This window comes from Podarcis tiliguerta (genome assembly GCF_965153285.1).
Source record: "Podarcis tiliguerta genome assembly, chromosome: 14".
Classification (NCBI taxonomy): Eukaryota; Metazoa; Chordata; class Lepidosauria; order Squamata; family Lacertidae; genus Podarcis; species Podarcis tiliguerta.
The window spans coordinates 4,051,752-4,077,403 of NC_139547.1; the positions used below are offsets into that span (position 1 = coordinate 4,051,752).

The window sequence follows — 25,652 nt, forward strand, 5'->3', positions numbered from 1 at the left end:
CTATAGCAAAGCACCTCTCTCAAAAGATGGAAGAAAGCTCTTTCACATACCTCTGCTTGTATTTAAGAGAAGCCCATGGAGTATGATTTATGATCAAAGCAGGTGCCGCTCCCTCATGATAATCTGAGAAGTTAATAACTGTAGAATGATCAGACACGTTCACGTCTACCAGGATCCCTGAGCTCTGTTGAAAATAAAATACAGTAGTACCTTGGGTTAAGTACTTAATTCATTCCGGAGGTCCGTACTTAACCTGAAACTGTTCTTAACCTGAAGCACCACTTTAGTTAATGGGGCCTCCTGCTGCCACTGCGCCGCCGGAGCACAATTTCTGTTCTCATCCTGAAGCAAAGTTCTTAACCTGAAGCACTATTTCTGGGTTAACAGAGTCTGTAACCTGAAGCGTATGTAACCTGAAGTGTATGTAACCTGAGGTACCACTGTAAATGGATACGGTACGAAAAGCTATGGCTTGATATCCACATAGCCTAATTCGAGCTTCACCGTACCTTTTAGAGTTTATACTTCTACCAAGTAGTTCACAGTAGCAACAAACAGCTGCTGGTCAACCAGACAACTCTGGTTGTTACAATGGGGCTCACACGAGAGTCCAGATGAGGTAACCCAAAATGAATGGAGTGTGAGAGTTCTGTCTCTTCCCTTCTCAAAGCTGCTAGCAGCTTCTTGCCAGTAATCCAAGCTGGAAGCTACACTTCTAATGCATCCAATTTTAGCTTTACCGCATTTGATCCAGCAACCAATATTATTCCTGCTCCTGGGAATAACCAGAAACCACGCAGCACCAATGGCTATATTTAACCTCCCTTTTTACTAGCTAACCATAACATCATGGCTGCTTTATCCAAAGGAACCTGAGATTTACAGAACAGGCCCTGAACATGGATCTTGTAGCTTCAGGAAATTAAACTGTGTGGCTATGAAGAGTGAGGTCTTCTCAGTAATAGCATTATAGCTTCAAACACGTTATGCAGGAAAGCCCACCAAGGTACCAATTTTAAGTCACTTGTGAAAACATTTATGTTCTTGTAAACGTTTAGATAGCACCAGGTGGGAGGATCTATTACTTCTGCAGTCTTTAAGCATTTAGATCAGCCTTGCATTTTAAAATCTTCACGTGGTAGCCATGTGATAAGGAATTTTATGCAGGCGAGTGGCCAGGCAGAAGAGGGATAAAGTGCTTCATCCCATCTCTGCTCACAGCATAGAAATGCAGTGGGCTGCTAGAAGAGAGACAAAGCTCTCTGTGCCTCCTGTCACTCCAACCCTGATCCCCAGGCAGACTAGTAAAAACAGTTTCAAGCTAGTAGCTTTTGTGCATTTATTTGCAAGTTTGGTTTATATGTCTTTTTAAAAACAAATATTGTTCATGACCATGTTTTAAAGTAAGCACAACAGGGAATAAAAAATGCCATATTCTCACCAGTTCTTCTAGACTCAACAGAGTCCCATTGTCCTGTCTGCTGAAAAAGAATGGTTTGGTCACACGGTCACAGCCAATCACTCTGATGCACAGTTTTCCAGACAAATTTTCTGGCCAGAATGGAAGACACTAGTGGGCAAAATAAAAAGAGTTTCTGCTTAAAATTGGCAATATATCCAATATATCCATCTAAAACAGAAGTACACCAAACATTTTAAAGGATCCATTACTGATGAGATTTGCAACCAGTGTTAGAAACTGAGATATGAAAGCTAGGAGCTAAATGGCACCTTATACCCAGGTTATGGGCACAATAATGGAATGTCTAGGCATACTTTTTTAATAACAAAAATACAAAGCTGAAAATGAATGAACTGCAGCTAAAATATTATGTTCATTTTTTACATGGTCTACTCCTTCCCCTGCCCACGCCCTAATATTCTTCCTTTTATTTTTGTTTTTATTTTAACAAAGGAATAATAATTAATAAATAAATAATAACAAATATGTGTACCCCACCCCCAAGACCCTTCCATTGTAACTATCCATTTTAACAGCCTCGGCCCAGTATACCTGAAGGTGCTTGTCCACCCCCATTATTCTGCCCGGACACTGAGGTCCAGCGTTGAGGGCCTTCTGGTGGTTCCCTCAAGGCAAGAAGCTAAGCTACAGGGAACCAGGCAGAGGGCCTTATCGGTAGTGGCGCCCGCCCTGTGGAATGCCCTCCCATCAGATGTCAGAGATAAACAACTACTTGACATTTAGAAGACATCTGAAGGCAGCCCTGTTTAGGGAAGCTTTTAATGTGTGACATTTTAATGTATTTTTAATCTTTGTTGGAAGCCGCCCAAAGTGGCTGGGGAAACCCAGCCAGGTGGGCGGGGTACAAATAAATTATTATTATTATCCAACCTCCCAAAATTTCAACACCTCTTGCAATGGTTTGATCCATTTCCATTCTAACAGTATAAATTACACAAATACCTTCCATATCTGCTCAAAATCCCACACCTCTTTATATCATTCTTCCATTTTATATTCACCTTGCCCCTTCCACTTCCTAACTATAATAATTTGTGTAGCTATCAATAAATTTGTGAGCAAGTCCTTCACAGCCTGCAAACCTTCCACCCCATCATAAATTGAGAAGAATGCTACCTCTGGATTTTCGGTCATCTTTAGCCCAGTGATTTCTGTTATCTCCTTAAACATCATTTGCCAAAAAATTGTGCACATTTACACCCCCACCACATGTCAAAATAAGTCCCAGTTTCCTGGCATCCCCTCCAACATTACACCGAATGTTCCTTATTTGATTTAATCTAACTGGTGTTAAATACCATACTAACTTACTAACTTATATTTTATCCTTATAAACAAGATTTTCAAAGTGTGTTTCTCCCGTATTTCTCCCCAGCTTTGACTACTTTTCCTTAATTTCCCTCTTTAATTTGTTAACATTCTCTTGTTCTAAGTTTTCTAAAGTTCTTGTTGTATTTATTCCCAAGTACTTTATTACATTTCTTAATTTTATATCTTTTTTCCTTCAAAAATTTCCCTTTTTCATCTTCATCATAGTTAAATATCACAATCTCTTATTTAGACCAATTAATTCGCAACCCTGTTGTTTCCCCTTTTTCAAATGTGCCTCTATTACCCCCCTAATATTCTTAAGTCTCTTCTCCGGTCTTCAGAGTAGCTGTAAGTGTGGAAGGAGAAAAAGGTCCTCCTTTCCTTCTACTCTGCAGTTTTAATCTGAAATCTTAGGTACAGTACTGCACCCAGAGATCAGAAACAGCTCGTGCTAATGAAATTCCATGTCACAAAATGCAATGGGAGTTTTGAACACTGTTTGCAACATAAATAGATCGTGATAGTTCCATGTTACAGCACAGTATTAAGATTGTCACTGACAGGAATTGTTCACCTTATTATATCAGAGAGTAAAAATTATTATTCCTGAACAGAAGAGAGAAATCCTAGTAGGTAGGATATGTTGCTCATTTATCTGTTGCCATTTTCTTATGGTCCAAGCAAGACTCCTTTTAGGTCTAGAGGCTCTAGCATTCAGATCAAATAAAATCAAATGTGCTTCGGAAATTTTCAGTGATGTGAAAGTGAGAAACATTGCTTTAAAAATTACCTCTGAAGATGAGAAATAGCTCCATTTATTAGTAGGAAGTGAACCATCAGCTCCCACTTCTCCCACTTCCAACTCGAAAGATGTTTTGTTTGCTATGGTGTAGAATGGAGTCAAAGTAACTATCCGAGTGAGATTGAAACTGCTCATTTTAATGCTAACGCCAACCTGCAAAGATGATATTATTAAAAATACTAATATAAGCACCATACAGTGTTTAAAAAACTTTTTCCCTTCCCTGACTGCTCAGCTCTTCAGGTTTAAATGAGAGGCAAGGAACAAATGTAGATTACTTATCTAAAAAGTGAAGAAGCCATCTAGTTGCTCATTTGGGTTTGAGAACAATCTGATGATGGTGCTCAAGGGCTCAAGAGTTTAACTGCAAGGAATATCTCTCTAGCTCACTTACAGCGCACACACATAGAAACACTCCTTTGTTCCTCACAAGCACACTGTGGCTGTGTGAACTGAAATTATAAAGATCAGAATGTGATGGCTTTTGCCTGCATTTCCTAGCACATAAGTAATATAAACCAGCCTAGAGAAGGGAAGTTCACTATTGTTGTGGTCTTCTACTGCCACATGGTCTATAAAGGCTTGGTTTGGGTGGTTTTTTAATCCCTTCCTTTCAAAGATGTAACATCACTCTCTGCTTTTGGACAGGCATCATAGTCTGTGCTATGTTCCATATATCAAACTGCACAGAGGACACCAAGGAGAGCAAAAGAAGTATCAGAAACATGGCCTCGTGCACCCTAAATTATTACTGAAATTCAAGATGGATGTTGTTCTATGCATCTGGAATGAACAGTAATTAGTATAAGAAGTACAGAACCCAGATATTACCAGAAAATCCATAAGGTTAGCTGGGCACTTTACACAGCCATAACTTCCTACTGTATCCAGAGAGAAACTATTAGACCACGTGCTAGTGGAGATGCTTAACTGGATCTACATCAGGAGGAGAGGGAAAAAACCATATTATTAGATGCCAAAATCAGAGGACACTCATCTGCTTCACAGGCTTTGTGATGATTTAATGGCTATTCCAGGGATCACAGGAAAACAAACATGCTTCATGTGCAGAGACAACGCACTTGGGAAGCCTTTCATTTCTGGCTTCCTTGTCCCCACTTGCCCCAGTCCTCCCTCTCAGCTGTAACACGTACATATCCCGTCCCCCTTCTAGATTACTCAGGACCTTGCCTCATACAGGTATCACACAGAGACAACTTTCCCCTTCTCCCTTCAAAGAACCCCTTTTAATCCTCGCTACCCTTCCAATTCAAGCAGCACTCTCTCTCTCCCTCTAATGCATAGGGGGCTACCCACCTCCTTCATGTATGTGTCCCTTTACCAGTTCTCTTGCCCCCACTCCATCCCTTGAAGAAGTCCTCCCACTCCCTGCCAGCAGTCCCAGATTGGGTACCACACAGATCATCACTCTTGCCTGTCCTAGATTAACCTTCCTCCCTCCCCTCACTCCTCCAAATGCCCCCTTTAAGCCCAGTCACTTTCACATGCCCAACCCATAATTCCTCCAAATCAGGCCACAGAGTGTGTCTGGGTTGCAGGCCCTCACCACCTGGGTGAAGCTGTCCCAGGGATCATCGCCCACCAGTAGGCAATGGCCCCATGGCAGGACCTCAGATGCCGCCTCCTCACTGCTGCCATCTAATGCTGGCCTCTGCACCTACTCCAGTAGCATATGCAGCTCCTCAACAGTCTCACTTCCTTTGGCACTGCTGATACTGAGGGCCACTTTCAGGGTGTGCTGCTGTAGCCCACTTCTCCTGGGAACTCCCCCGGCTCCTGCCATGATAGCAACCTGCAACCTCCCTCAGCGAGAGCAGCTGCTGCGGGTAGTAGAATTTACCAGCTCTTGCTAAGCACCCCTCTTCACCCTCTTGGCTCCATTTCCTCTTGTAGCAGCAACTCTTGCAATAGCCAGGAAAGCCAGCACCCAAGATAAGAAGCCTACCCCTTAAAGGCCAGTATATGTGAACTTGGCATCATACCTTATTTTTACTGAAAATGTTCCTTTTCTTGAAGGAGAACAAGATAATGTCCCTAAAATCCGCTGGGTGTTTTACATGCACATCTTCAGCACGGTACTGCAGAACACGGGAGGTTTTATTGATGATCCAGTAAGGACTGTACACAGACAGAACCATCCGGCTGCCGACTTTCCTAATGTGAATGTATATATCAACTGTTGTCGTGTCTGCAGAATTTGATGTGAAGCACACAGGAAAGAACTCTGGCAGCGAGTCACTGAGTCGAAAGTGTCCGTTCCAGTTTTTACCTTGATATTTTATCAGGACTAGTTCCATTATTTCACCACTGATTCTCGAATGAAGAACATCAGCAGTGCTCCCTTCTGGCAGTTCATGGGCCTCTGCTGTTCCCTAAAAGTAACCAGCAAAAATTATAGTATCTACACTCAAGGACATCTGCACATCTTTCTTATTCTAAAGAAAGAAATATAAGCAATATCGGTCAGAAAACTGGCACAAGGACATCATAAGCCACAACCCATTTTTAACACAATTTAAAATTATGTAGAAAAGAAACAGCTTTAGGAATATTGCAATAAACACACAGTCATCTCAGCGTAAGACCCCAGGAGTCTATGACAACCTTCCCCAATCTGGTGCCCTCCAGCTGTTTTGGACAATTCTCATCTGCTTCTACTGGCACAGCTGTAATGGCTGGCACTAGCAGAAGTTGTAGTCCAATACATCTGGAGGGCAGCAGGTGGGCAAACACTGGTCTATAGCATAGTTGCAAGTCGTGCAGTAACCTTCTTCCTCCTTCTGTTCACCCACCCAGGTCCTGCTAGAAGAAACAGTAGCAAAATTGGGAATTTTTTAAAAAATGAGCCAGTTATACCTCCAAGTCTTCAGAACTGCAATAATCCAATCATATGCAAAAATCATAAGGCTGTTCACTTCACAGACAAAGACACACTTAATGCAAAGTGGTTTTAAAATTACAACAGGCAATTGGAATTAAGATTTATGAGCAAGGATTTTCAAGTCATACCAAACTTAAAATATATTACACAAGACGGAAGCAACTCTATGAAAGATCAAATCATCCCTGGCATTTTCAAGTTACCGTATTTTTCGCCCTATAGGACACACTTTTTCCCCTGCAAAAATGAAGGGGAAATCTGTGTGCGTCCTATGGGGTGAATGCAGGCTTTCACTGAAGCTTGGAGAGCAAGAGGGGTTGGTGCGCACGGACTCCTCTCGCTCTCCAGGCTTCAGGAAGCTATCAGCAAGCCTGAGGAGCCCGCGGGAGTTCCCGCAGGGCTCCCTAGGTTGTGGATAGCAGCCTGCTGCCCGGAGCACTGGGCGCTCTGAAGCAGAACGCCCCGCACTTTGGGCAGATATCCGCAGCCTAGGGAGCCCTGCAGGAGTTCCCGCAAGGCTCCCTAGGCTGCGGATAGCAGCCTGCTGCCCGGAGCACTGGATGCTCTGAAGCAGAGCGCCCCGTGCTTCGGGAAGATATCCTTTTCTCCTCTAAAAACTACGGTAGGTGCGTTTTTAAAAGCTCAGGCTTCCCCTGCGGCTGGGGGGGGGGGGGAATAAAATTTTTTTTGTTTATTTCCCTCCAAAAAATTAGGTGCGTCCTATGGGCCGGTGCGTCCTATAGGGCGAAAAATACGGTATGTTATATCCAGTCCTGAGATGGTATACCTCAAGCAGATATCGTAAAGAGTAGGGCAGAAGATTCCGCAAAGTGAGTGTTGGATAGAGATGAATAATGTAGGCTGGATCCCAGCTCTCCCCATGGGATGCAATGAAGTTTAACTCATCAGGCACAGCAGCAGTATTCACTATTAGAGGCAGAAAATTGACTTCAGTTGATGGACACTGTAGCATACACTTGACTTCGTTGCTCCTATGAAGCTCTTCTCTCCAGGATATGTAGGTTGTGGAAGGATTATACTGACCATCTAAGATCCCAGCTGGCTGAACAAATAGCTGACACCTAAGCTCCAGCACAAGAAGGGAAGGAGGGAGAAATCAAGTCCTTGTTAAATTTGGGGGTTCTTTATTAAAAACGTAAAACTGCTTAAGAAATCTGAAGCAAAAAAATACCTATATGAATCTAATGGAACATGGAATTCCTCTTCAGGCTTAGACACACCTATAGGCTCCAACAGTTTAACATTCTTAACAAATTTGTAAATTGTAAATGGGACAGAGAAGTGGTTCTTGATCTGAAATTATAACACAGCATATTTTACCAGTATGTATTAAAAAAGTGGTAAGCAGCATTTGATAGCATTGTAAACAATAAAGGAGCCAGCAAACCATGTTGATGTACCCCTCCTAGAAGCGAAGATACTATTGGACAATACTCTACCCAAACTTTGACCGAAGTTTAGCCTTGCAATTAAATGCAGCGATCTGCCATTTATATTTCTTTGGGGCATCTTTTCCGCCCACCCACCCAAATCTAAAGCAGCCTTCAAATCAACCACAGTAATTTAACACAAGCATTTTAGAACACAATAATCATGCTTTTAACATACAACATGATCATTTACCTGAAGCGGAGAGCGTATGGTAATAACTTTATTTCCTTCTGCTGCATCTATCTGCACTACAACAGAATCCGAGTGATCACTCTGAGGATTTCTTACATTGTGAAGTCTTCTTCCTGGTTTTGCTATGGGAATATTTGCCACCTCTGTGTATCCTTCAGGGCCTGTTTTTACAACAACAAAGCAACAACTAAATAAAAAACCCACCCCTTTTATTTAAATATATACAAGCAGTAATTGCTCAGTCCCAAAGACTTACAAGTTACATGACATTTTCAGTTTAAAAAGGATCAGCAAGTGTCAATCATAGAATCATAGAGTTGGAAGAGACCACAAGGGCCATTGAGTCCAACCCTCTGCCAAGCAGGAAACACCATCAGAGCACTCCTGACATATGGTTGTCAAGCCTCTGCTTAAAGACCTCCAAAGAAGGAGACTCCACCACACTCCTTGGCAGCAAATTCCACTGTCGAACAGCTCTTACTGTCAGGAAGTTCTTCCTAATGTTTAGGTGGAACCTACTCTTCCTGTGATTGTATCTCTTCATACAACGATGATATCAGAAAACACAGTCAAATATCTCCTTCCTTTGGAAAGCAAAGTTTTCCAGGAGGAATGCAGAAGACTAAGGTGGAACCTGAGTTGCTTCTTTTCTAGCAGCAGAGGGGATTTGTTTTGTTTTATGGCTGTTATGTGCAAAAACATCTAATTGCTTGTACTTCTGAAGTAGTCCAGTAAAAGGAGGGGTGCATCTTGTGCTTTTTCTGAATGCATGGGAAACACTTAACTTGAAAATCAATCTAACATTGCTCATTACAACTATTCTTACTCAGAATTGATTCTAACTTAAGCACAGGCATTTCTAGAATTGTGAACAGTTTATGTACTTAGTCTTGAGTAGCTTACTCCCTACCAGAGTTGTTTGCCTTGTCCCCCTCCCTCCCCAGATTAACCCTCCTAAACACACGCAGCATTCTTTACATCTTACCAATGCTCAAAGTGAATAGAGAACTTTCCAGCCGATACATTGCAGATAACTTCCCTCTGTGTGGGGTATCCACTGTAGAGTATTCAAATTCCAAGTTCTGATCAATTGCGATATCATGAATATCTTCTTTTGCAGCTAATCCAACAACCTGGAGATTTCTGCATGTATGAACCTTGAGGGGAACACCCAGAGCATTTCTCACAGTAAAAGGAGCCTTGTCTTTTAATGCATAGTCATACGTAGAGGCAGTTCCTTCTGAAAATCCCTAAGATGAAGCAAACATTTGAAAGTATACATGGACTATAAATGTTCTTGGGCTACTCAATATTCAAAGCTATCAGAGATTAAAGTTGACCATTAACAGCAGAAGAATGAAAACGAAGTATAAGAAAGAAATAAGCTGAAAAAGATGGGGGAATGGTAACACAGAACTAGATTGAGAAGTTTTAAGGGAGCTCAAGCGCTCATAGACTGAATTTGATGAAGGCGGGAAGCAACCCGGAGCATCAAGGAAGCAGCATCCTACTATCAAAGCATTTGTTCCTGCCTGTAACCTTTAATGCTTTTCTTCCCCAGCTTTTCTATATTATTTCATTTATTTAAATATTTTCTAGACCTTTTAACTTTAAAATACAACAAAGCAGAGCACAATATAAAACAAAGCATAAAAGCAGCATAGTATAAATAATTATACACATCATAAAAATATGAACAGCAAAATATAGCAAAATAAGTTATAAGCAGTAAAACAGAGCAAAAGAAATCCAGGAAAGGCCTGGGCAAAAAATATGTTTTTCAGGAGCTGCTTAAAAAAATATTGTTTTCCCTGTTATGTTGATAAAGGGAAATAGCTCTCCTTGACGTGGTTAACCAAGGATCTGAATCAATGCCTTCTCTTCCACCTTCCCTCCCTCAATGACATCAATTTGCAGCATGTTCAGTATAAAGGAAAACATTGCTCCCTTAAACTGAAACAGAAAGAGAAAAATGCCACCCCATAATATGTAATCAATAATTATCTTCTCCCTCAAGTTAATCAAATTACCACTTGAAAGGGCTTGATTACAAATAACCTCACCACAATTCATATGAAATTACCTTAGCTAGATTGCTGAAGACAGTAAGACAGCATTTGGATATTGTTACATTCATAGTATCCTTTGAAGATATATTGATGACACTTTGAGGTTCTGGTAGAACTATGAAGTCATCTCCTGGCAACAAACTTTTATCTTGTAAGGGGTTAGTCTTCATCTAAAATAAACAGCATCATTATTAAATTATTGCCCATTTGAAACTTTGGAAATTGAACTGCGGAGGCACAATTTTAAATTATGCTAACATTTAGGTTTGCAATTTTGCTTTAGACCAAGAATAATCTTTCTGTTTGGTCAATGGAAATATACAATAATACAAGTAATACAAGGAACACTTGGCAAACATGGAATTAAATTTCAAATTATTTTTTTAGAAACTTCTAATTCAACAGCTGCTTATAAACAGTCCATGTTTCAGAATCTAAACATGGAGTACAGAAGGGTATTTGAATAATCAGAGAAAGTTGAACTAAATATTTTTTTAGCTTGAAATATGATAGTTTAAAGGGACGCGGGTGGCGCTGTGGGTTAAAGCCTCAGCACCTAGGGCTTGCCGATCGAAAGGTCGGCGGTTCGAATCCCCGCGGCGGGGTGCGCTCCCGTTGTTCGGTCCCAGCGCATGCCAACCTAGCAGTTCGAAAGCACTCCCGGGTGCAAGTAGATAAATAGGGACCGCTTACTAGCAGGAAGGTAAACGGCGTTTCCGTGTGCGGCTCTGGCTCGCCAGAGCAGCGATGTCACACTGGCCACGTGACCCGGAAGTGTCTTCGGACAGCGCTGGCCCCCAGCCTCTTTGAGTGAGATGGGCGCACAACCCTAGAGTCTGTCAAGACTGGCCCGTACGGGCAGGGGTACCTTTACCTTTTATGATAGTTTAATAATTTGTGCAATGTAAGATTTTAATTATCTTTTGGTGTGTGTTATTGCCATTTATGCTGTAAGCAGGCCTGAAAGCCTGTTGGGTTGTGTGGCTGGTTAGAATTTGAAGCAAAGACAGAATGAGACTATGCCACTACAAAACCAAGTCCAGGATAAGCAACTGCTAGCATCCTTAAATGAAGCCTTCCACCAAAACCTACCAGGGACTGATGGACTGATCTGGAGGGCCCTAATTAGAGGAAGGTTGCCTAAAATTCATGGCAAAATACACTTTGCTTTTCAGCTGGCAAAAAGAATTTGCAATATCCAGACAGGAATAACAGTTTGAATTTTCATTAATTAATGGTGTTTATATTTATATATCTGTATTTATAAAAGGTTGCTTACTTCTAACTTTAAGTCCCATTGACGTCGTTCATTATCAACTCGCTCAATAAGTGGTTCCCAAACTGAATTTGTTTCATTGTAATAGTGAACCTGGGATACAATATTGAGAACATAAGAGCTAAAATTATTTAACATTAGGCTTCATTTCAATCTACCACACCTAAGTCAAGCATAATAAAAACTTATGAAACAAAATTCTACATGCACATGGAGCAAGTACCTAAAAATAATTTACAGATGTAACTCAAATCATCACTAGACCTAGCAATGGCAGACCACGCCTCAAATATAAAGCATCAATCACTTCTTATATTTACATACCTCCAGTGTCATGTCAGCTGTGGCCGCCATGAGAGAAGACCAGTTTTTCACTGATCCTGAAAATGTTGATTCTGCTAACAGTAAGGGAACAGTGGAATGCCCCAAACCACACTCCAGAGTGATCTGAACAGCTTTCACCTCAACAACCAGGTTCTCCTTCTTCACACACTGCTCGTTAGCACTGAATGTTTCGGTTGCTTCTGTGGCCATGTCAACACCAAGAAACCAATAGTGACACTGGTCAACAGACTTGATACCCCAGAGGTCCACCGTATTGCAAGCAGTCTCATCAGATCCTTCATCCTTCAGGTTTGATTTCATGGCAGCCATGATAGTAATTACAGTATTGAGAATTATTGGTGAAATCTTTAAAAGGGAAAAAAAAAAGCTGAATTAACAAGTTTCAGTGTTTTATATGCACAACATGTAACAATGTGTCCTTTATGGCACCACAGTGGTGTTCCGTAAAGCATCTACCAACTGCCTTGTGCAAGGAAATTACTTTTAAACACTGGCCGTTTCCCCTAAAGGGGCCTTCTCTGGCAAAATATGTGAGGCACACGGTGGGTTTGTCAGTTCTCAAGTTTAGTCCATGAAGGGAACTTACAATTTACTTTGCAGGCACCTCCTCTCTTGCCAGTCTTCATTCATGGCAGAGGACCCAGATCCTTAAGAAGTCCGAAGGGTGTCCTCGCTTTTATAGCCACTCAACTCTGCTGCCCTTCTTCCCTATCCTGACCTATTCCAGGGTTGGTTTCCTGAACAAGAACAGGCACCACAGGCACAGTCTCTGGTGGTGGTGAAAATGACTGACAAGAGGAAGAGTCTCTTGGTATACACTGCACAATGCTCTCTTAGGAGCATTAACCAGATGAGGAGTCTGAAATTTTAAAAGTGTTGCTGTTCTGGTCTACATTTGGCGTTTTTGCTTTTCTTCTTTTTTGTCTTTTTGGTTTTCTCATGGGAGGGGACTCCAAGGAGGTGGTGGAATAAGAATGCTGTTGCATTCTTTTACTTTTGTGCTTTGTACTTCCATCCTGATGCCTTGGCTAAATAGCCCATTAAGGCTTATTGTATACTAGAAATAATGCATCTTTCCAGTTGTTCCTGTGGAAAATTGTGGGGCAAGCTGCTGGTCTAGGTAGAAGCACATATTTAGGAATGGACTATAAAGATGCACACTCGTGCTGTCCTGCGAGGACCTCTGGCAGCTGGTCTCAGCATTGTTGCCCATGTCCCACAATGAGAAAGATCTTTCCTCCAAACACAGGAGTAGAGTCAGGGGAGAGAGAACAACTCTGGGTGAGGTGTCTCTCTTTCATTTGGGCCCCCTGAGGATGAACCACTTGGTGAATGTATTTATTTTAGAACATTTTAACCCATTTAATTAAAAAAAAACCACAATCTAAGTGGTGTAATATAATAAATTATTTTTATTTATTTATTTATTTGCCCAGCCGGTTTGCCCAGCCACTCTGGGCGGCTTCCAACAGAATATTAAAATACAATAGTCTATTAAACATTAAAAGCTTCCCTAAACAGGGCTGCCTTCAGATGTCTTCTAAAAGTCTGGCAGTTGTTTTTCTCTTTGACAGCTGGTGGAAGGGCGTTCCACAGGGCGGGTGCCACTACTGAGAAGGCCCTCTGCCTGGTTCCCTGTAATGTGGCTTCTTGCAGCGAGGGAACTGCCAGAACTCAGCATACAATAATAATAAAAAAAATTACAGTAACAGATAAAATAGAGGATGAGAATAGCAAAATATATGGTCTAAGTTCAGTAACCAAGTTCAGTGGAAAGGCTGGCATCTAAAACAAATAATAAAGGGACCATCCCATATTACTGAAGGAAGGGTGTTGTAAAGTGCAAGGGTGGCGTCAGAAAAAGGCACACTTCAGAGTCACCACAAAACAGCAGTCTATAAAGTGACATGTATTTTAAAACCAGCGCTAGGCCTTTCTGGAAATGCAGGGGGAAATTGTCATTACAATACCATTTACTAACCTTTACAATAAATTCTTCTACTATCACTGTCACACTCTGCATTTCTGAAGTACGCATCACAGCTTCCATAGTCAGACAGCAAGGTTGTACAATCTTAGAGAATACAAGCATACTGTTAGAAATGCCTCAAACTTAAAACAGCATGAAAGTTATTTGATTTCATTCTAATTAAGTAAAAAATTAATGCTTTGCTGAAGTATCCTATTTTGCAATAAGGGGGAGGGAGTACTGAGAGGAAATCAGTAACTAAAAAGTATACTCTCCCACAAGGAGAATAGGAACTGGGTAATAAAGTGACAATGCATTAGTATAAGCACAACTGTGATGAACAGAGAGCAATAAGGAGCAAGCATGTTTACTGAATGGAACTAAATGCCAGGAAAACCATATGTAATGGTCTCAGCCATCCAGAAGGTTATTCCCAGATAATACAGCACTATATTCAATTGTGTAGAACCACCTTTTTCATTCCAGAACCAGCCAGTTGCAGAAATGCAGTGCCTCAGAAGTGCTACACGGTTTGTGAGTGAAAGGAGTTATTCTCTCCAGCTATAAAAGATAAACTACAGCACAGAACTTACTGTTGTAATATTCTTCTCTTCTTTCTTTCGGAGGAAAGGGCAGGCCAGCACTTTCAAGTCATGCACTTGAGCATTCATACATCGATCAAGAGGGCTAGTTGACAAACTGAAATCACATTGGAATGAAGCTACTAAGGCAGGAGCATCAGCCTTTGATAAGTTGGCAACGAACACAATTTCTGGTTCTATGATCCGTGTCAATACTGTCATGTTGGGCTGCGGTGATCCACCTAGAAAAGTTTAAAATTTAGTTCAGTCTTGATTTAGCAGCCAGTCACCACAACAGAATGAAAAACATACCTCCACAGCACCACCATAAAATACAATTTTTACAATAGCGTAGTTCAGAAAATTTGCCCTAGTAGTTGCATCCAGGATGTATAAATGTGACTGTACTGTTGGCATTATTGTGCTCCTTGCTATTAATAACTGTTTCAAATTTTACTTCATGATTTGAACATCCTGATAAGTCAGTTTTCTCTGGTTTCATAATAGAAAAGTCTAGTGTTTCAGCTGTATGTGACATGTGCATTTTCTGTTGATAGGGGATCCACTTATACAGGTATACCGATGCAGGAAAGCATAATAGAAATACTTGAATGATCCACCCATCTACTTTTCAAAAAGTTGTCTGATTATTTTGGTTAGGTTGAACTAAACCAAGCACTGATTCGCCACCCAAAGAAAAAAAATGCAAGCAATGTTATCTCCAAACAATGGAAAACAAAATAAATGGTTTGTTCACTGCAGTGCTCATAAAAGATACCTAAGGCCAAATGACATTTGGTGGTGAACAGGGACACAGTTGACAAGTAACTCTTTTTTGCTTGCTTCAGAAAGATAGGAAATTCTCTAAATTTAAACTATATATAATGGGTGGGTAAAAGGCAAAGGTAAAGGACCCCTGGACAGTTAAGTCCAGTCAAACTTGACTATGGGGTGTGGTACTCATCTCACTTCAGGCCAAGGGAGCTGCCGTTTGTTCACAGGCAGCTTTCCAGGTCATGTGGCCAGTAGGACTAAACCGCTTCTGGGTCAACGGGATACCATGATGTAAACAAGAACACATGGAAACAAGGTTTCCCTTCCTGCCACAGCAGTACCTATTTGTCTACTCACATTGGTATGCTTTCAAACTGCTAGGTTGGCAAGAGCCGGGACAAAGCAACGGAAGCTCACCCCGCTGCATGGATTCAAACCACCGACCTTCCAGTCAGCAAACCCAAGAGTCTCAGCGGTTTAGACCACAGCGCCACTCGCTCCATAATGGGTAGGATACAAAAGCTGTGGGAGCAGCAGACTGCCTAGACAAAGCTATTCCTCTCCACTATAGCCCACTGAAAATAACCCTGTCACACAAACTATTTAGTTGCCCAGAAACATTATTGAAAAGTGCCAATATTTCATATTAGCTTTTACTACCTTAATACACATTCACACCCTGGTTAAATTTTAACTGATGTCAGTGGGCTTAAGCATGCTCAGCTCTGCACCGAGTAGTCATTGTTATGGTTTTATTATTTCAGATGTGGAACTATGTCAACTGAGAAAGTTCTTTTGCTGACCTTTATCTGGTCTAGGTTTGCCATGAGTGGTATATTTTAACTGAATCTGGGTAGATCCTTCCGTCGATGCTGTTGGCATTGATTTAACAAAGAAATCTGCTACTGTCAACAGAAACTCCACACTGGCACACAAATACAGTTTGTCCAAGACAGATACGATTTCACTCCCATTTTTATCTTGCTTGTAGTTGAGGTCAATCATGACACTATCATCTGTGCCATCTTTCTTATCTATCATTCTGAAAAATAAACAAATAATAAAGCCAGAAAACAAGCTGAAGAACTGCTTTCCTGAAAGGATTTATAGTTTAGTAGGCTTCCTTGGGAGGAAGGGCAGGGTATGAATTCAACCAATAATAGTATTTTTCATCCAATTGCAACAAAAGATGATGTTATACTACTTATAATGTGACTGCATTGTAACTGAAGCCAATTGTCAGTTTCCAGCATTTCCTAGTTTGAATACAGCTTTCTTTGTTCACCCAGGGCCACCTAGCCCAGTCATTAGCCAAAAGGAATACTACACTAAAGGGAGTTTTCTTTCTCCTGCCGCCCACCAACATTCCCAGAGAGAACTCAGCTACCACTTCCCTTCCCTTGCATCATGGCTCTTAAATAAGCTATAAAGCCTAAAGCAGAGTCTGCATTTTATTTCATGTGCAACACCAAGTTACTTACTACAGGAGCTCTAGAAATATTAATAATGATATCAGAGTCTAACCTTGAGGTTGCTTTCTGAATCCTTTCTCTGAGATCATCCAATGTACATGTTTTCAACTTAGTATTAATATCCATAGAACCATTTGAAAATATCTGTCCTGATGATGTCATAAGATGCAGTCTGAGTTCTCCAAGACACAAGCTGTTATCATGAAGTGAAAGCTGAGATTTCTACAATATATATAAATAACCAAGGTAAAAGAATTATATGCAGAAGCTAGAAAACTGAAAGTGCATACAGCCTGGGCTTTTACAATCTACTTGAGGACAGAAGCACATGAGGACACAATTGCTATTAATGCTTTAAATGTTGGCAAAGGAGAAAAAATCTATATGAAGATTTTAATATTTCAAAGCTTGCCACAAATGGAGGACACAAAAATGAGATAGGCAAACTAGATTCAGTGCGCTGGGTATATCATTCCCTCTACTGCTGATATTCAGGATGAGTAGTATAGCCAAAACACCACCACCTGCTCACAAGAGAAGCATCATCAGGCTTGGTGGAGCCCAGAGGCTTGCAGAAGTACAAAAATGGTGGTGGGGGGGGGGGGACACAAAAGAAGGCCAACTTCCCCCCTACCCCCAAAGGCTAACAAATTGTGCATGCTTACAACATATGCCTGCCTCACCCAGGTATGATGTGATGAAAAAGAGGGGTCAGAACCAGGGTTTCTGTGGCAGACTTTGTAAAGCCATTATACAAGATCTTAGTTGAGAGTGCTGGGAGAAGGACTCAAAGTGAAGAATGGTGTTGTGGGGAGGTAAAGAAACAGTCCAAGGGCTTGTCTAGACTTCCTTTTGCACTGCACTTTCCAGGCATAGATCTTCACTTTAAAGCTCAGTGTTCGAGCAGTTTTGTTCTTTGTTGTGGTGCTTCCCCGGGAAAACTCATGTTTTACAGCTGAATCGGGGCAAACAGCAATCCGCAGAAACCCCAATTGCCATTTGCTCCCATTTAGCAGCAAAATGTGGGTATTCCCAGGAAAAGCAGCAGGGCCAGAAAAGAACCACTTGGACACAGAGATTTAAAGTCTGAACCTGTGCCTAGAAACATAGCACAAAAGGAAGTCTGGATGAGCCTACAGAGGCTGAGGATGGAGGAGAATGGAGCAAGAAGTGTCATTGAAAGCAGAAATGCAGCAGAGGAAAGGGGCGGACAAATGAGTGAAATTAAGAGACAATGAGGAAGAGAGGAGAACAATCTGTGAAGCTGGGCAGGGAATGGAGCTGGAGAGGAGCAGAACTGACAGCAAAGAGGTGAAAAATGGAAGGGAAAGTGGGCAGCGTGGAAGGAGGAGGATACTGCAAGAAGGGAAGTAAGAGGCATCAAAACATGGGATTGTATTTAACACTGAGCTCATTAATTAAGGCAGACAATATATTAACTCATAATGTTCTTTTTCTTCAAACGGTATGATTTAATCCAACATTATCTTAATTCATATTTACTCCAAAGGAAAATATTTTTCATGTTGAGGTGAAACAAACCTGCTCAACATCAGAATTGTAGAGAACAATGGAAAGTGATTCAAAATTGAATTCAAACTTGAGGGTCACACTCTCCTTAGGTTCTGTTTCATGAAGATCTCTTTCTCCCGAAGTGATGAGACTACCTGAAACATTTTAGAGATAAAAAGTAACACTTGAATCTGCAGCATTTTGAAGATCAATGCACATCAACGGTGCTAAGATTTAAAAATTAGCTGCCAACTCTTCTTTGATCCCATAAACAAAATACCTTGCTTAAGACCAAATACAGTATCTTATCATAATTACTGTATACAACTTAGCTCAACTTATCACCTTCCTGGAGATCAGCATCAGTTGGGCTTTTGCTTTGTTTGAGCATCTGAGCTTCTGGTAATGTTGACTGTATAACCCTGCTAGGCGCAGCAGCTTCACCAAGATTTTCCAGCAAAATTTTCATGAGCAGGGTCAAGTCATCTTGGCTGAGAGAGATCTGTAAATAAATCAAACTATTTGAGAGCTGGACCATCAAGAAGGCTGATCGCCGAAGAATTGATGCTTTTGAATTATGGTGCTGGAGGAGACTCTTGAGAGTCCCATGGACTGCAAGAAGATCAAACGCATCCATTCTTAAGGAAATCAGCCCTGAGTGCTCACTGGAAGGACAGATCGTGAAGCTGAGGCTCCAATACTTTGGCCACCTCATGAGAAGAGAAGACTCACTGGAAAAGACCCTGATGTTGGGAAAGATGGAGGGCACAAGGAGAAGGGGACGACAGAGGATGAGATGGTTAGACAGTGTTCTCGAAGCTACAAACATGAATCTGACCAAACTGTGGGTAGCAGTGGAAGACAGGAGTGCCTGGCGTGCTCTGGTCCATGGCGTCACGAAGAGTCGGACACGACTGAACGACTAAACAACAACATTTTTCCCCTCAAGAAAGCCATTTTTTAAAAGCCTTGTATTTAAAAAATACCTTGCAACTCCCATTTTCAATCAACACCTGTCTTGGACTCAGGATTGCACTGAAGGATAACACTCTCCAACTGTCAGGTAACAGAATTTGGGGACTTTACTCATGCATAGTGCCCCCACAGCCTATTATAATAAAAAAATGCAAGCAGTCCTTGCTCTCCGTAATGTTAGCCACATGAACAATGTTATGAAAGCAAAAACCAATATAATATCCAGTAGAAAATCCTGGAATCCCAGCAACCATGAAAATTCTGTTTGGTTGAATCAGTTATCACCCACTTCATATTGTAAATATTTGCCCATGCAAAAACATGTCAAAGAACAGTCAGGAATACTTCTATGTTTAGCAAACAGTATTATGTCAAACAACCTTCACTGTTAAGTAGAGATAAACCTAGCTACCAGAACAAATTATTGGGCTCAGTAAACTCTTTTCATGGCAAAAACAGCAAGTGATTAAGCAAGTGATTAAGTCCTGAGTTATAATTATTATCTCAAAATATTTGCAATAGGTTTATCTCCATCTAGAACATGGAATTATCAAGACTTCCCATGGCCTTACCTGCATGGGCTTCAAGTCTCCTTTAACTGTAATCCCTGGGATTTGTAGGTACCAAGCTGCTGCTAAATTCCTCTGGACTGACAACAACAGATTTACTGGCTGCAAAATTTCAATATCTGGCTGAGAACCACTGCCTATTGTGGTCCTACAAAACAAGGGTTGAAACATTAGGGCACACAAGATATCTGCAGTCTCTCCATCCATTGCTGAAACAAAAGACATGGATTATTTGGTCAGCTCTATGAACTATCACCTTGTGTGCTAAAAGCTTGTTTCTAGTCAAGAACAAGAACCACCTGGCCAGGGTTTCTTTAGTTGTGATTCCTGCATTGCAGGGGTTTGGACTAGATGACAGTTGGATTCCCTTCCAATTTTACAATTATTAGAAATGAAGATTCCATTATACTGAATGAAGCCTTCGCCCCATCAAGTGTAGTACCATATACTCTTGACTGGCAGCAATTATCCAAGTTTAACTAAGGCAGTATTTCCCCAGCTCTGAAACAACACTTCAAATGGAGAAGCCAGAATGGGTGGGGAACCTGCAGTGCTCCAGAGTATACTGGAATACAACACTCCTTCATCCCTGACCATTAGAAGAGACTAATGGAAGTTGGAGTCTAATAGTATCTGGAAGGCCACATGTTCCCAACTCTTGATGGGAATATATCTCCACAGTGGAGCATCTGTTTCCTCTTCAAGGTCTGTTAATGTGCAACTGCGCCAGCTTTACGTTATGGAGAAACCACGCATCTACAGGTACCGTATTTTTCGCCCCATAGGACGCTCCGGCCCATAGGACGCACCATGTTTTTTGGGGGGGAAATAAAGAAAAAAAATTTTATTTCCCCCTCAGGCGCTTGTGGGGCCAGGAGCGGGGAGAAGCGCTCTTCTCCCCACCGCCTGCATGCAGAACAGGTCCGGGGACAGCGGGGAGACGCGCCGCGCCTCCCAGCTGTCCCCGGAGCTTGCGGGGCAGGCAGCGGGGAGAAGCGCTCTTCTCCCCGCTGCCAGCCTTCACGTCAGGTCCGGGGACAGGGGGAAGACGCGCCTCCCCCCTGTCCCCGGAGCTTGCGGGGCAGGCAGCGGGGAGAAGCGCTCTTCTCCCCGCTGCCAGCCTTCACGTCAGGTCCGGGGACAGGGGGAAGACGCGCCGCGCCTCCCAGCTGTCCCCGGAGCTTGCGGGCAGGCAGCGGGGAGAAGCGCTCTTCTCCCCGCCGCCAGCCTTCACGTCAGGTCCGGGGACAGGGGGAAGACGCGCCGCGCCTCCCAGCTGTCCCCGGAGCTTGCGGGGCAGGCAGCGGGGAGAAGCGCTCTTCTCCCCGCCGCCAGCCTTCACGTCAGGTCCGGGGACAGGGGGAAGACGCGCCGCGCCTCCCCCCTGTCCCCGGAGCTTGCGGGGCAGGCAGCGGGGAGAAGCGCTCTTCTCCCCGCTGCCAGCCTTCACGTCAGGTCCGGGGACAGGGGGAAGACGCGCCGCGCCTCCCCCCTGTCCCCGGAGCTTGCGGGGCAGGCAGCGGGGAGAAGCGCTCTTCTCCCCGCTGCCAGCCTTCACGTCAGGTCCGGGGACAGGGGGAAGACGCGCCGCGCCTCCCAGCTGTCCCCGGAGCTTGCGGGCAGGCAGCGGGGAGAAGCGCTCTTCTCCCCGCCGCCTGCATGCAGAACAGGTCCGGAGACAGCGGGGAGACGCGCCGCGCCTCCCAGCTGTCCCCGGAGCTTGCGGGCAGGCAGCGGGGAGAAGCGCTCTTCTCCCCACCGCCTGCATGCAGAACAGGTCCGGGGACAGCGGGGAGACGCGCCGCGCCTCCCAGCTGTCCCCGGAGCTTGCAGGCAGGCAGCGGGGAGAAGCGCTCTTCTCCCCACCGCCTGCATGCAGAACAGGTCCGGGGACAGCGGGGAGACGCGCCGCGCCTCCCAGCTGTCCCCGGAGCTTGCAGGCAGGCAGCGGGGAGAAGCGCTCTTCTCCCCACCGCCTGCATGCAGAACAGGTCCGGGGACAGCGGGGAGACGCGCCGCGCCTCCCAGCTGTCCCCGGAGCTTGCAGGCAGGCAGCGGGGAGAAGCGCTCTTCTCCCCACCGCCTGCATGCAGAACAGGTCCGGGGACAGCGGGGAGACGCGCCGCGCCTCCCAGCTGTCCCCGGAGCTTGCAGGCAGGCAGCGGGGAGAAGCGCTCTTCTCCCCACCGCCTGCATGCAGAACAGGTCCGGGGACAGCGGGGAGACGCGCCGCGCCTCCCAGCTGTCCCCGGAGCTTGCAGGCAGGCAGCGGGGAGAAGCGCTCTTCTCCCCACCGCCTGCATGCAGAACAGGTCCGGGGACAGGGGGGAGACGCGCCGCGCCTCCCCCCTGTCCCCGGAGCTTGCGGGCAGGCAGCGGGGAGAAGCGCTCTTCTCCCCACCGCCTGCATGCAGAACAGGTCCGGGGACAGGGGGAAGACGCGCCGCGCCTCCTCGCTGTCCCCGGAGCTCGCGGGGCTGGCGGCGGGGAGAAGCACGCATCTCCCCGCCGTCAGCCTCTAAACCACATAGGGAGACAGCGGGATGGCGGCGTTCCGCCTCCCTGCTGTCCCCCGACCTTGTGGGGCTGGCGCTGCGGCTCTCCTGAAGCCTGGAGAGCGAGAGGGGTTGGTGCGCACCGACCCCTCTTGCTCTCCAGGCTTCAGCGAAAGCCTGCATTCGCCCCATAAGACGCACACACATTTCCCCTTCATTTTTGGAGGGGAAAAAGTGCGTCTTATAGGGCGAAAAATACGGTATATGAAACAAGTCGTATCACTTGCATCAAATATCACGCACACTTAAATCAAATTTCTCTCTCTCTCTCTCTTTCTCTCTCTCTATCTCTAATGTTAAAGTCACACCAGGAATATTTCAGCAAAACCACAGTCCAATTAACCACAGTTAATTACTTCCAAGTTGGAGCGTGATTTGTCTGACCAGTTGGGTGACGCTCAACCTGCTTTGGGTTGAGTTGCCCTCCTCCTGTAGGGACAGGCTTGCAGTGTGGGGGGTGCTCTTAAATCTAGAACTATGGCTCAGATATCCTTGGTGGTAAAGAGTGCCTTTTATCAGTTTGACTGATCTATCAACTATGACCCTATCTGGACAAAGATAGCCTTGTGGCATGTTATCCATGCTCTAGTAATTGTATTATTGGATTATTGCAATGCATTAACTTGGGGCTGTACTTGAAAACTGTGGATACTACAATTGGTCCAGAATGATGGTCAGATTATTAAGAAAGATAGATAAATATAATCACATTATGTGAGTGATTTGTCATCTCCGATGGCTTCCAATCCATTTTCAGGCCCAATTTAAAGGGTTACTTTTTATCTTTAAAACCCTAAATGTAGCAATCTTCGCTTCTGACCCATCCCCTTGTCAGAGTGAGCAAACACTGCTCTTCAGTCACCTTGAGCTGCAACCTTCTTTAGGTAAGGGGATGAAGGAAGCTCACAGCCCACCAGGAGAAACTATTGTTGGCATTTACATAATTGATATCCTATAATCTTGAGTTAAATAGGGGGCAGGGGCAGAATATTCATACCTTGATATCTTTAAATGTGTTAGTTGTATATCCATTTTGTCAATCACTGGAGGATTAGAAGACTCTTCTCCAGGAACCAGGCTAAATTCATTCTCAACTCTGATTAAGCCAAGATCTGCTACCAATACATTCTGAGAGATGGATGACTGAGGAATTACTATAACTGGAGCTTTGAGATTGATGTCCATTGAAAGTCGGAAGCTCTTTTTAGCAAAATCCTTCACACTCAAAGCAGCCATTTCAGCAGCTTGAACTGTGGCAGCACTTAGGGCATCTTTTGCAGTTTGGAAGTGATTTAGGAAGTTCTGTGAAAAGGTATAATTATGCAGCACAATAGCTAGTTTATAATGCTAATAGCAACTGAATAAACCAAGACAAGAATAGTCACATCAACTCAGGATGTGGACAGCACAACCAATAGGGTGTTGCAAACAGAACTGTGGTGAAAATTGTTGAAAGTAATAACCTGTTCCCTATTTTCTTTTTGCTTTTTTATGGCCAATGTGACTTGAATCAAAACAGCAAGTCTGAATTCAGACTCCAGATCTTGTCACAGTCATGACATCATCATCACCACTATGATCCAATGGAAAAAGCAGGACTAGGAACAACCATCATGCTGGGATACAAAAGAATGGTGCAAATTCTGCACACCTGGAAGTTCGTTTCAGAAGTGTCTTTAAAAAATACTTTAAAATTAAAATGCAATAATGAAAAATAAGTTCATCTCTTACCAGTAGTGACATGAAGAATTTGTGCAGATAAACGATTTGAATGCAGCCCACTTTCAGTGACATTTTACCATCTACCTTGGACATATCTGTATAGGCTTCTTCTTCTGTAGCATCTGGATAAAGTGACATTGCAAACCGAAATACTTCATCTCCCACTATTGAGACAGTCTGCAAAGATAATATTCATTCAGCACAATCACATTCTTGTAGATTTCTATAGGAACATTTTACACCTTTCTCAGTGTTTATTTTTCAAGAATTTTTTTCCATCCAATTAGCACAACAGCTACATTTTTTAAAAACATGCATTTATCCCCTATGGAGTTTCAAGCAACATTATGAAAGATAAATAGCAAGTCCCTAAATCCGTGGCTATAATGAGGACTCTGTCTGATCAAGCCAAATTTATTAATGTACCTCTTTTCTCTGCACTTGCTGCATTCAAACTGTGTTCACAACAGATACAATAATAATCACTACATTATTCATAATGTACACCACATATGGATTTTTGAATGAAAGCAATCATAGGCATATTACAACTATTTGAGACCATTTATACCTTTTGTTTAGCCAGAGAAAGAATCAAGCACCATTTTTAAAAATTAGCATACAGTAGAGGACATATTCCTAGTTTAAGCAAGGTATGTCATGCTAAAAGAACAGTTTTGTCACTAAAGTTCACATTTTAAAGCAATCTGTGCTGCTCTTCAGTTTGTCAGAGATTGGAGAAAACTCCCATCATCTTGTTTCTTCTATGCTCAATGCTTTGCTTCCTCACCACCCAGTAAAAGAAGTATTCCATACTGCCTCAAAATGCTTACCCTTTAGACTTTTTCGGCCCTCATTCCATTTACCAGCACAGTTTCTAAAACTGGCAGGCATAAAGCAAGACCAAGTCTGAAAATCTGTTCCTATCAATTTTCTTGAACCTTCCTGTGAAGCACACATGGCTCCCAGCTTAACAACCTCACTTCTCATATTCACCTTTTTATGAACTGTATTAGGATCGACGTTTGTTATTATGAAGTCACGAAGCCTGGCAAACATTTCTGTCTGTTTCGTCATTGTAAAAACAGAGGCCTCCATACCTGGCAGAAAAAAAAAAACAAAGGAAAACGTTCAGCTTTCAATTCAAAATAGTAGTGTGATAAAAGAGGATTTCTTAAAGAGTGGTTAGTTATTCATATCAGTATTATGGAATATCTAAATCCTATGGCAGTGATATAGCGGTGTGGATCTGCTCTGAGGCTGGATAGGAAGATGATGGAGGCCACTCTGCACTTGCTACAGAAGACCATGATCTAAATACATCACAGAAAGAGAGTCCAGAGCTTGCTTCCATGCTATGGGCACAAGAACATAGTAAGAGCTCTGATGGACCTGGCCAGTGGCCCATCTTGTTCTCACAGTGGCCAATCAGATGCCTGTGGGAAACCTTCCAATAGGACCTGAGCACAACAGCACTCCTGCTCCCTCCCTTTGGCTTCCAGCAACTGGTATTCAGAAGCATATATATATATTGAACTCAACAGGTAAAAAAAAAACCTATTAAGCAAACTGTTAGTTGCCCTACATTTAATTAAGGATATATTTCTATGATTCACAGACATCTTCATATGCTGAAAATGGATAATATTTTACAAAAAATTAATAAAATGTCTATGCAATTTCAAATTACA

At 43.1% G+C, this 25,652-nt stretch overlaps 1 protein-coding gene across 6 annotated transcripts in view; it reads right to left on the minus strand.

Moving 5' to 3' along the window:
• Positions 1–25,652, minus strand: part of VPS13C (vacuolar protein sorting 13 homolog C) — a 103,609-nt gene that overhangs the window by 24,525 nt on the left and 53,432 nt on the right. For all 6 annotated transcript variants that reach the window (XM_083412915.1, XM_083412914.1, XM_083412913.1 and 3 more), the window contains 22 exons: positions 24,958–25,061; positions 23,971–24,138; positions 23,237–23,541; positions 19,688–19,832; positions 18,486–18,642; positions 18,171–18,295; positions 16,681–16,850; positions 15,960–16,198; positions 14,395–14,624; positions 13,814–13,906; positions 11,812–12,177; positions 11,491–11,580; positions 10,226–10,381; positions 9,128–9,392; positions 8,143–8,303; positions 7,691–7,812; positions 7,286–7,580; positions 5,600–5,989; positions 4,428–4,532; positions 3,585–3,749; positions 1,442–1,570; positions 51–184 (listed from right to left, as the gene is read on the minus strand). In XM_083412915.1, the coding sequence (XP_083269041.1) occupies positions 51–184; positions 1,442–1,570; positions 3,585–3,749; positions 4,428–4,532; positions 5,600–5,989; positions 7,286–7,580; positions 7,691–7,812; positions 8,143–8,303; positions 9,128–9,392; positions 10,226–10,381; positions 11,491–11,580; positions 11,812–12,177; positions 13,814–13,906; positions 14,395–14,624; positions 15,960–16,198; positions 16,681–16,850; positions 18,171–18,295; positions 18,486–18,642; positions 19,688–19,832; positions 23,237–23,541; positions 23,971–24,138; positions 24,958–25,061 (4,114 nt within the window). The remainder of the gene's footprint in view (positions 1–50; positions 185–1,441; positions 1,571–3,584; positions 3,750–4,427; positions 4,533–5,599; positions 5,990–7,285; positions 7,581–7,690; positions 7,813–8,142; positions 8,304–9,127; positions 9,393–10,225; positions 10,382–11,490; positions 11,581–11,811; positions 12,178–13,813; positions 13,907–14,394; positions 14,625–15,959; positions 16,199–16,680; positions 16,851–18,170; positions 18,296–18,485; positions 18,643–19,687; positions 19,833–23,236; positions 23,542–23,970; positions 24,139–24,957; positions 25,062–25,652) is intronic.